We start from the raw sequence: 12,160 nt of genomic DNA on the forward strand, positions 1-12,160 counted from the left end.
GAACATCACCCGAGCGTGCCAGCGAGACTTCCCTGGCCCCCCACACCTGAGGACCAGAGAACCTCGTCTGAGAGTGTATGCATATTTGCAATAAAAGACTGCCACTTTCTTATGTACTTTGGCCTCATGTTTAATTACTTAGCTCTCCTAAATTAAGTTACATTACATTAAATCAAAACAGTACTATGCTTATTATCTGGGTGACTAAATAATCTGTACACCAAACCTCTGTGGCATGCAGTTTACCTGAATAACAATCCTGCACCTGTACCCCTAAACCTAAAATAAAAGTAAAAAAAAACTTTTAAAATGTCTAGTACACACCAGTGATCATTGCAGCATCATACACAATAGCCAAAAGGGGAAAACAACCCAGGTATTCATCAACAGATGAATGGATAAACAAAATGTGGTCTATACATACAATGCAATATTATTCAGCCTTAAACAAAGGAAATTCTACTACAACATGGATGAACCTTGAAGCCATTATGTTAAGTGCTGATGGTTGCATAACAATATGGACGTACTTAACTGCACTGAATTACACAACGTCTCACTCTATTGCTTGGGCTGGAGTGCAATGGTGCAAAATTTCAGCTCACTGCAGCCTTGACCACCTAGGTTTAGGTGATCCTCCCACCTCAGCCTCCCAGGTAGCTGAGACTACATGCATGCGCCACCACGCCCAGCTAATTGTTTGTATTTTTAGTAGAGACAGGGTTTTGCCATGTTGCACAGGCTGGTCTCAAGCTCCTGGGCTCAAGCAATCCGCCTGCCTTGGCCTCCCAAAGTGTTGGGATTACAGGGGTGAGCCACTGTGCTCAGCCTATTTTACCACAATTTAAAAAAATAATTAAAAAAAAATCTTAATCTCAACACTTTGGGAGGCCGAGGTGGGCGGAATTACTTGAGGTCAGGAGTTTGAGGTGAGCCTGGCCAACCTGGCGAAACCCTGTCTCTACTAAAAAATACAAAAATTAGCCATACGTCGTGGCCCACACCTGTGATCCCAGCTACTCGGGAGGTTGAGGCACAAGAATCGCTGGAACCCAGGAGGCGGAGGTTGCAGAGAGCCAATATGGTGCCGCTGCACTCCAGCCTGGGCGACAGACCTAGACTCTGTTTCAAAAAAAAAAAAAAACTTTATACACACACAACCTATTTTAATTACATTACTTTAGCTCTCTATAGAAATGAATTCACAAAACAATTTAATACTACATTTTTGTATTTTTAACAAGGTCAGTAAGATAGTGATTTGAAGACAATTATGGCCAGGTGTAGTGGCTCACGCCTATGATCCTAGCATTTTGGGAGGTCAAGGCGGGTGGATCGCTTGAGGTCAGGAGTTTGAAACCAGCCTGGCCAACATGGAGAAACCCTGTCTCTACTAAAAATATTTTTAAAAACTAGTCAGGCATGGTGGTGGGCTCCTGTAATCCCAGCTACTTGGGAGGCTGAGGCAGAACTGCTTGAACCGAGGAGGTGGAGGTTGCAGTGAGCCAAGATCACATCATTGTACTCCAGCCTGGGCAACAAGAGCAAAACTCTGTCCTCCCTCCACCCTCCGCCAAAAAAAAAAAAAAGACAATTTCTGCATCTTATATTTATGAGAAACGCTTAATTCAACATGTGGCTGTTGGTGACAATGTACATTGTACTGTTAAATGTCCGAGTGATATATTCTCCCTTGACTTTGGTTCTAGGTAAATTTGCTTTCATGGTGAATTGCTGCCTGCTTTCTTTGTAACAAGAACTCTATTTACCTTTCTGCTTTGACTGTCAGGAACTTTGACTGTCAGGAACTGAACTGAAGTGATTAGCTGGTCAAACCAGTATTTCCCTGGAGAATCATTAACCATCATTAAATAAATAATTTCCTGTTCCTATTCACTTTGAATACCACAAATGAAGTGGCTTGGTTGGAGTACAGTGTCTGAAATTGAGACTGCTGGCCTTTGTGACTTTTGACCACGTCCAAATGCTTTAACGGCATGATTCCTCCTCTTGTTGTGCCCCATTTCTAGAAAATTATTTCCTGTATCTTTGAGGTTTCTCTAATGTTGCAGGAAGTCAGGGACCCCAAATGGAGGGACTAGCTGGAGCCGCAGCAGAGGAACATTAATCGTGAAGATTTCATGTACATTTATCAGTTCCCAAATAATAATTTTATAATTTCTTATGCTTGTCTTTAATCTCTTAATCCTGTTATCTTCATAAGCTGAGGATATACATCACCTCAGGACCATTGTGATAATTGTGTTAACTGTACAAATTGATTGTAAGACATGTGTGTTTGAACAATATGAAATCAGTGCACCTTGAAAAAGAACAGAATAACAGTGATTTTTAGGGAACAAGGGAAGACAACCATAAGGTCTGACTGCCTGAGGGGTCAGGCAAAAAGAGCCATATTTTTCTTCTTGCAGATGGCCTATAAATGGACGTGCAAGTAGGAGAGATATCGCTAAATTCTTTTCCTAGCAAGGAATATTAATATTAATACCCTGGGAAAGGAATACATTCCTGGGGGGAAGTCTATAAATGGCTGCTCTGGGACTGTCTGTCTTATGCAGTTGAGATAAGGACTGAGATACGCCCTAGTCTCCTGCAGTACCCTCAGGCTTACCAGGATGGGGAAAAACTGTCCTGGTAAATTTGAGGTCAGACCAGTTCTCTGCTCTCGAACTCTGTTGTCTGTTATTTAAGATGTTTATCAGGACAATATGCGCACTGCTGAGCATAGACCCTTATCAGTAGTTCTGCTTTTCCCCTTTGCCTTGTGATCTTTGTTGGACCCTTATTAGTAGTTCTGCTTTTTGCCCTTTGAAGCCTGTGATCTTTGTGCCTACTCCCTGTTCTTACACACCTCCCCTTTTGAAACCCTTAATAAAAAACTTGCTTTTGAGGCTCAGGTGGGCATCACAGTCCTACTGATATGTGATGTCACCCCCGTTGGCTCAGCTATAAAATTCCTCTCTTTGCACTCTTTTTCTTTATTTCTCAGCCGGCTGACATTTATGGAAAATAGAAAGAACCTACGTTGAAATATTGGGAGCGGGTTACCCCAATACTCTAAGGTCTCTGCAAATGCATTTTATGTATGCCACATTGCTTGGGTTTTAAATTAGATCATCTTAGTCATGTCTCCCAAATTTGGTTTTAAAATATCCTTCCACATGTTTTCTAGTGGTGTAGTATTAGATAAAACCAAAATCAAAATTTTATTTTATTGATATGGGTAATGCTCTCCATTCATACATTATAGCTCTGGTCCCTCAGTCACTATGTTCCACATTTTGGCACTATTTAAAAAAAAACTCTTATTTTCTTCCGTTGAATATCCAATCAGGTGCCATGTTCTATAGTTTTTATTTTTAAAATTGTTGTTACATTTGATCACTCCTTTCTAATCTCAAGGTCACATTCTCCCATCTTTCTTCTTCAGGTCTTTGTAATTACTCCACTACCTGGATTATTGCAATCTCCTTCCAACAGGATTCTCTCTCACACCTGTCCTCTGGACAGTCAGTTCTCTATGCTGTTGCCAGATCCATGTCGCCAAAGCAGAACTCTGTTGTCTTCACTCTTGGCATTTACAGAGGCCTTCCTCAATGTGCCTCAAGCCAAAGGTCTGGTCTAATTACCATTATTCCTCTTGGTGTAGGCTGGCAAACTGAAACATTCACTGTCCCTGCAACATGCCCTGCATTTTCTCATCTTAATGCTTTGGTTCGTGTTGTTAGGAAAGTGCTTTTACCCACCCCAACCTCAATCTCTGCCAGTCAAGAAATATTACCCATCCTTTATATGCGACATCCATAATTAAACTTTTCTTGATTCTTTCCAAAGATGTACTCTCTGCTAGTTTTTGTTGTTGTTGTTGTTTGAGATGGAATTCGCTCTGTCACCCAGGCTGGAGTGCAGTGGCCCGATCTCGGCTCACTGCAACCTCCGCCTCCCAGGTTCAAGTGACTCTCCTGCATCAGCCTCCCAAGTAGCTGGGACTACAGATGCGTGCCACCATGCCTGGCTAATTTTTTGTAATTTTAGTAGAGACAGGCTTACACTATGTTAGCCAGGATGGTCTCGATCTCCTGACCTCGTGATCTGCCTGCCTCTGCCTCCCAGTGGTAGGATTACAGGCGTGAGCCGCCATGCCCAGCTTCTCTCTCCTAGTTTTAACCTTCCCCCTGCCTTTTATATCTGTTCATCTCTTGTGGCAAAAAGCATATTCTTCACATATTAAACTTATGTATGTATGTCTCTCTCTTACATAAACTCCTTAGATAATGAACCATAGCTCTTTGCCTACTTATCTTTATGTTTCTTTATGTTTTCTGCTTAGATCAATGTATTGTATTCCAAAGGTACTCAAAATTTAATTGAAAATTTTAAATTGAAAATTCAATTTAATTGAAATTGGCATAAATCCAATACTGACAACATATCCCAAGGAAAAAACTCAAGGGGAGTTTTTTTTTAAGAGCACTATTTGTGTAAAAATATTTGCTCAGCCAGGCGCGGTGGCTCACGCCTGTAATCCCAGCACTTTTGGGAGGCCGAGGCGGGCGGATCACGAGGTCAGGAGATCAAGACCATCCTGGCTAACACAGTGAAATCCTGTCTCTATTAAAAATACAAAAAATTAGCCAGGCGTGATGGTGAGTGCCTGTAATCCCAGCTGCTGGGGGAGGCTGAGACAGGAGAATGGCATGAACTCGGGAGGCAGAGCTTGCAGTGAGCCGAGATCGCGCCACTGCACTCCAGCCTAGGTGGTAGAGAGAGACTCCATCCTCCCCAAAAAATACATATCTTTACTCAGAACAGGCATAAGTGGATAAGTGGGCAACAGCAGCTGCACAGGGTGGGAGAAGCAGTGGTAGTGGAGGCAGTAGTGGGGCTGGCGGTGGTTCCAGGTGTGGGACAGGTAGTGGCCATAGCGGCTTGTTGGATAAGTGGAAGATAGATGATAAGCCTGTAAAAATTGACAAGTGCGATGGATTAGCTGTGAAAACCTCTTTGGATGATTCTGCCAAAAAGTTACTTCTGGAAAAATACAAATATGTGGAGAATTTTGGTCTCATTGATGGTCGCCTCACCATCTGTACAATCTCCTGTTTTTTTTGCCATAGTAGCTTTGATTTGGGATTATATGCACCCCTTTCCAGAGTCCAAACCTGTTTTCGTTTTGTGCGTCATATCCTATTTTGTGATGATCTGGATTCTGACCATTTATACCTCATAAAAGGGGAGGAGCATCTTTGTCGTGACCCACAGGAAAGATCCTACAGGAATGGATCCTGATGGTATTTGGCAACTGTCCTCCAGTCTTAAAAGGTTTGATGACAAATACACCTTGAAGCTGACCTTCACCAGTGGGAGAACAAAGCAGCAGCGGGAAGTCGAGTTTACCAAGTCCCCATTGCTAAGTTTGTCATGCATCTCCATGTGAAGAGACCACCAAACAGGCTTTGTGTGAGCAACAAGGCTGTTTATTTCACCTGGGTGCAGGTGGGCTGAGTCTGAAAAGAGAGTCAGCAAAGGTTGGTGGGATTATCATTAGTTCTTATAGGTTTTGGGATAGGCGGTGGAGTTAGGAGCAGTGTTTTGCAGGCAGGGGATGGATCTCACAAAGTACATTCTCAAGGGTGTGCAGAATTACAAAGAACCTTCTTAAGGGTGGGGGAGATTACAAAGTACATTGATCAGTTAGGGTGGGGCAGGAACAAATCACAATGGTGGAATGTCATCAGTTAAAGCTATTTTCACTTCTTTTGTGGATCTTCAGTTGCTTCAGACCATCTGGATGTATACGTGCAGGACACAGGGCATATGATGGCTTAGCTTGGGCTCAGAGGCCTGATAAAGTTTTTTGACCACAGTGGGACACTGGTCATGGATGTATATGATCCTGAAATATCCAAGCTCCATGACAGTCTCGCCATAGAAAGAAAAATAAAATAGCTAATTCTAAAAGTAGCCCTCTTTCTGCTGGATCTTGCTGAATTACTGGTTTGGGAGGTGGGGGAGATAAAAATAACTCAAAATGGATAAAGTAAAAAAAGTTAAAAAGTTCCTGTTTTATCCCAAAATTTTAGTCTATTCTGGATAAATAGGATTTTCTGACACAGATATGAGAAGTTGTAGCTCTGATGTCTAGCTGTAGTCTCCTTGGTCTGCTGATTGCATTATTTTAATTTGCTTTTCTGGGAAAGCAGTTTTGCTAAAAGCTGTACAGACTTTTTCCTTTGTACCTAGCAGTACTTTATATAGTATAGTCATGTAGCATTTTAAGACTCAATTAAAAAATATATTCATCTGTTGCTGACTTTGTTAATTCCTATTTCCACATGTGTTTCCTTGAAGAATTCAGTATACGACTTCTCATGTGTGATAGCTTTCCTTCACACACTATTTTTGTGGGTGTGTATATATCTGATTTGGGGAGAATTTAAAATACACATAGCTTTTAAATTTGTTTGAAACAGACCTTCTGCCTGTTACATTTTGTGCTCCTAACCAATTAAAGAAACCAATGACATTTTAGTTTTATATTGTGTTTTCCACTAGTATATCTCTGTTGATTTGTTTGTGCCTTTTATTAACTGCCATTGTCTAAAATTTTTTTCAATAAAAGGAAGGCAGATGTGAAAATAAATTACTCAGAACACCAATATATAATAAACAATTCAAAAATCAACAATAAGGGAGTGGTTAGATAAGTTAAGTAGGGCTGAATCTAATTCTCCTGGGCCTTGCCCATAGGAAGTATTTAATATTTATTAAATGAATAGTATACCACCGTGTTGCAATATTAGTTAATCAGTTGCATGTGAAATCAGGTTAAAGGAAAAATAACTTTCACAAAACATAGGAATTAACATCTATAGAAAACCTATGCTGCCGGGAGCGGTGGTCCCAGCACTTTGCGAGGCGGGAGGATCGCTTGAACCCAGGAGTTCCGAGGCCAGCTTGGGCAACACAGAGACCCTAGTCTTTACAAAAACTATATTTAAAAAATTAGCTGGGCGTGATGGTGCGAACCTGTAGTTCCAGCTACTTGAGGCCAGGGAGGTCAAGGCTGCAGTGAGCCATGATCGCGCCCCTGCATTCCTGCCTGGGGGACAGAGTGAGATCCTGTCTGAGAAGTGAAGGAAAGGGGAACGGTAGCGGGAAGGGGAAGGGAAAGAAAAGAAAACCTATGGAGGCACGTTAATAATCACAAGGGGCCAGAGGAAGCCACCTGACACATTTGTGAGACAATGTGAAAGGCGTCCTCATACATTCTCACTTTGATACAACAACCCTGCAAAGTGCGCACGGAAGGTGTTATTAACTCTGTTTTACAGGTAAGGAGATCGACCCACTGAGGTCAGGAGTGAATGACCAAGGCGGAACCAGGACTCTAGCCCTGGCCTCCTGGCCACTGGTCCCGGTCTCCTTGCCCGCCACCACTCGGCCACCGTCATTGGTGTTCAGAGTTTCGGTTCCCTTTTCTTTGATCGCATTACTTACGCAAAACGAGCCCAGACACTTGCGCTGCCAGAGAGGCACAGATGCCGGCAGGCGGCTGACCGGCGCAGCACCCTAGGCCCGGTGTCTGGCTCCAGCCCCGCATCCGGCTCGGCCCCGCATCCGGCTCTGGCTCCGCGACAAGAGAGTCCGGAAGTGCAGGCAAAGCGGCTCCCGGGAGCGCCGCGCGGTCCCGCGCGGGATCAGCGAGGGCCGCTCCCCGGCGGACTGGCGGGCGGGCGGCATGGCTGCAGTGCTGGCTTTCAGGGTGGTCGCGGGGTTGGCCGTCGCGGGGTTGGCGGCCGCAGCGCTGGTGGCCATGCTCTTGGAGCACTACGGCCTGGCGGGCCAACCCTCGCCGCTGCCGCACCCCGCGCCCCCCAGGAGGCCGCACCCCGCGCCAGGTCCTGGAGACACCAACATCTTCTGGGGCCTGCAGGTGAAGCGGCGGGAAGCCGGGCCGGGAGGCGGGTGCAGAGCGGGCACCGTGCGGTGAGACCCTGGCGGGTGCTGGGCCCCACGCTCCAGGCTGCGGGCCTCACTCAGGTTGTAACTCGAGGCTCTGTCTAGTGCTGGCCCTGTCCCTACCTGGGGGGTTCGTTATGCACTGCCTCTTTGTCTTTTCCTTCTGCCCGCGAGAGCCGCTGAGCCGCCGCTCCCCATGCTGCCTCTTCCCGGCTCAGATCTCTCTGTTCAATACCTGTTTTCGGCAGATATCCGACATTCACCTGAGCAGGTTTCGAGATCCAGGCAGAGCGGTAGACTTAGAGAAATTCTGTTCTGAAACTATTGACATCATTCAACCAGCTCTCGTCCTAGCAACAGGTAGGGAGGCTTGCCGTGCTGTGGTGGTGTTCTGTGGTCCGGATGGTAGAACTCTAGCCAGGGCTGCGGCTTTTCAGTTTGGGGACGTTGGGAGCAGTATAGCCACAGCCCCAGATGAGCCCTGTGAGGTGGAAGAGATTGGACATGCTAACCCCTTTGCCTATGGATAACTGAATGAGTCAAGATCCAGGCAAAATGATTTGACGTAGCAAGGTTTTGTCAAAGCAGTAAAAGCAAGGCTCCTAGTTCTCATGTCAGTCTTTTGTCTCATGTATTTGTATCTGGTTTCTGTTCTTGTTGTTACAGTTGTGGTTGTGAGAATTAGGGAAAAGCCTGTAACCACGAATCAGAAGTTCTCTTCTTTTGCTCACTTTTCAATTTTCTTTATATTATTAATCTTATATTTTCAGTTGTTTGAGGCTTCCGGTGACCCAGGGCACTTTTTCTTCATCTTTTAATAGTTTTATGACTTGAGTTTTGTAGACTCTTCAAACCCTTTATTTGCTTCCAAACTGTAGTGGGGAGAAGAAGCTAAAGGAGCATCTATCTGTCTTGCTTACTGGGGAATTCATCACCCATCCACCTTATTGAAGTATCTCTGCTGACATGAAAGGGTATCAGTTCTCATTTAATGGATGAACCCCCATAAAAAGTGTTCTGTTTAGTTCCCTATAAATTTTGGTATTTTGTTGTCCAGTTGCACCTGCCACATTGCTTCTTGCTATAAAACTAATACTTGGTCAAGTCACATATTCTGATTTTGTGGTTTGGAAAACATGGTTGCCGTAGATATTAGGTACCCACTCAGAGTATTGGAATTTCTTATAAAAACATTTTCATTTTATCAGAGTCTACTGATGCATTTTGTACTGTTCTCTTTAAGGATTTTTTTCACAACTCATTTCTAATATCACATAGGCATTTGCTAACGTATAAGGAACAAAGCCCTTGCTGAGAAAATCTTGTTAGTTTAGATGGCTTGATTGGACATTGGTGGTCTCATGAGCAGTTTTGCTTATACATGTTGAGTACTTTAAGTATCGTTGTTCCTTCAGTGTGCATATCTAAAAAAATGGAACCCCTAGGAGTTTGTTTTGCATTGTGATTCAATTCTTGTGTAAACCTACAGGAGACCTGACAGATGCCAAAACAAAGGAACAGTTGGGATCCAGGCAGCATGAGGTAGAATGGCAAACCTACCAGGGTATTCTGAAGAAGACAAGAGTCATGGAAAAAACCAAGTGGCTGGATATCAAAGGAAATCATGGTGAGACCCAAGAGCCAGATATAATAAAGAGTAGAGTTTTTTTCCCCCTTCAGGAACCTAGATTTTCTAACTTAGATTGTAAAATTATCAAGTGGGACATTATAACATAGGTTTACATATACTAAAGGTCACAACTCTGAAATACAACTATATAATGTGGTTTTAAAACTTCAGATGTCATTGTTAGCCTTTGAGATGACAATTGGTATGGTCCTTTTTTGTGACATATGCTGCTTTTTTATTATTATTATTATTACTATACTTTAAGTTCTGGGATACATGTGCAGAACATGCAGGTTTGTTACATAGGTATACACGTACCATGGTGGTTTGCTGCATCCATCAACCTGTCATCTACATTAAGTATTTCTCCTAATGCTATCCCTCCCCCTGCCCCCCACCCCCAAGTCCTTTCTTCTTTACATAGAAGAAACATGAGTTTTAGCAAAACTCATGCAGACAGATGTTTTAATAAATATACATTTTGCTAAGTGAAAGAAGCCAAACCCGTAAGTCTGCATACTGTATGATTTCATTTATATGACATTCAAGAAAAGGCAAAACAATAGACAGAGAACAGACTGTAGTTACCAGAGGATAGGGATTGGGAGACAGATTAACTGCAAACAGGCATCATGGAGAATTTTTTTTTTTTTTTTTGAGACGGAGTCTCGCGCTGTGTCACCCAGGCTGGAGTGCAGTGGCGCGATCTCGGCTCACTGCAAGCTCCGCCTCCCAGGTTCACGCCATTCTCCTGCCTCAGCCTCCGAGTAGCTGGGACTACAGGCGCCCGCCACCACGCCCGGCTAGTTTTTTGTATTTTTAGTAGAGACGGGGTTTCACCATGTTAGCCAGGATGGTCTCGATCTCCTGACCTCGTGATCCGCCCGCCTCGGCCTCCCAAAGTGCTGGGATTACAGGCTTGAGCCACCGCGCCCGGCCAGCCACCGCGCCCGGCCCATGGAGAATTTTTGGTGATGATGGAACTAGTCTGTATTTTGGTTGTTGTGGTGGACGTCAGGTTCGCTATGTATTTGTCAAAATCCATAGAACTGTAAGTCACAGAAAAGAATGAATTTTCCTGTGTGCAAATTTAAAAAATTTTTGCTTTTTATTTTTTCTTTTTAAAATTTACTATGACGGCCGGGCGCGGTGGCTCAAGCCTGTAATCCCAGCACTTTGGGAGGCCAAGACGGGCGGATCACAAGGTCAGGAGATCGAGACCATCCTGGCTAACACGGCGAAACCCCGTCTCTACTAAAAAAACACAAAAAATTAGCCGGGCGAGGTGGCGGCGCCTGTGGTCCCAGCTACTTGGGAGGCTGAGGCAGGAGAATGGCGGGAACCCGGGAGGCGGAGCTTGCAGTGAGCTGAGATCTGGCCACTGCACTCCAGCCTGGGCGACAGAGCGAGACTCTGTCTCAAAAAAAAAAAAAAAATAAATAAATAAATAAAATAAAATAAAATTTACTATGACTATTCTTATTATCATTATTTTGTGAGACAGAGTCTCACTCTATCACCCAGGCTGGTGTACAATAGTGCAGTCTCAGCTCACTGCAACCTTTGTCTCCTGAATTCAAGCAATTCTCCTGCCTTAACCTCCTCAGTAGCTGGGATTACAGACAGGTACCATCCTGCCCAGTTAATTTTTTTTGGGGGGCGGTATTTTTAGTAGAGGCGGAGTTTCACCACATTGGCCAGGCTGGTCTCGAACTCCTGACCTCAAATGATCTGCCTGCCTCAGCCTCCTAAAGTGGTGGGATTATAGGCGTGAGCCACCACACCCGCTTTATTATTATTTTTTTGACAGGGTCTTGCTCTGTCACTTAGCCTAGAGTGCAGTGGTGTGAGTATAGCTCACCGCAGCCTTGACCTGAGCTTAAATGATCCTCCCACCTCAGCACCCCCAAGTAGCTGGGACTACAAGCATGCATCACTACACCCAGCTAATTTTTGAAGGTTTTTTTTTTTTGTGGAGTTGGGATCTTGCTATGTTGCTCAGGCTGATCGCAAACTCCTGGGCTCAAGCGATCCTCCCACCTCATTCTCCCAAAGTGCTGGGATTACAGGTATGAGTCACTGCACCTAGCCTAAAAATTTTAAATTGCAAACAAATCTCCATAGGCATGAACAGGGAAATGAATAATCCTTTCCCTTTTTTAGATTATTGTTGTGTTGGTAAGGAAATGAACTCTTCTCTAAAAGAGTCCTGGTGGTAGTAGATTTGTTTGATTTATAAAGGTTGACTTTTTTATTAGCTAAGTACTTCATTTGTCTACTTTATTTGATCAGTAGATCAGGCATGAATCCACTTCTTGCTGGCTTTTAGAATCACATGATTAAGACAAGAGCAACTACAGTTCAATCTTATAATTTCAAACTTATTTATTCTGAATGGTATAGAAGTCAAAGTACCTGTTTTTCTCTAGTATACTAAATGCCTTAAATAAATAAGTTTCTAGATAATCTGAATTTTGTTAAGATATCAACATTTTAAAGTATCAATCTAATTGATTGACATTCTACCATTAAAAGTGTTATAGAAAG

The 12,160-nt window shown here is 43.7% G+C and overlaps 1 protein-coding gene and 1 pseudogene across 28 annotated transcripts in view; both read left to right on the forward strand.

Moving 5' to 3' along the window:
* The first annotated feature begins 3,240 nt into the window (after positions 1-3,240).
* On the forward strand, positions 3,241-5,970 carry LOC112627477 (annotated as a pseudogene).
* A 1,093-nt stretch (positions 5,971-7,063) lies between these two features.
* Positions 7,064-12,160, forward strand: part of TMEM62 (transmembrane protein 62) — a 47,324-nt gene continuing 42,227 nt past the window's right edge. For 5 of the 28 annotated variants that reach the window (XM_025389755.1, XM_025389736.1, XM_025389743.1 and 2 more), the window contains exons 1-2: positions 7,477-7,957; positions 9,473-9,610. Coding sequence is in view for 27 of the 28 variants with exons in the window: in XM_025389736.1 (XP_025245521.1) it covers positions 9,531-9,610 (80 nt within the window). In the remaining variant the exon portion in view is untranslated. Of the gene's footprint in view, positions 7,356-7,476; positions 7,990-8,231; positions 8,344-9,472; positions 9,611-12,160 lie in introns of those variants that run through there. The other 23 variants (XM_025389733.1, XM_025389742.1, XM_025389744.1 and 20 more) reach the window with 8 other exon arrangements.

The sequence above is a fragment of the Theropithecus gelada genome, chromosome 7a (genome assembly GCF_003255815.1).
Source record: "Theropithecus gelada isolate Dixy chromosome 7a, Tgel_1.0, whole genome shotgun sequence".
NCBI classification, from domain to species: Eukaryota; Metazoa; Chordata; class Mammalia; order Primates; family Cercopithecidae; genus Theropithecus; species Theropithecus gelada.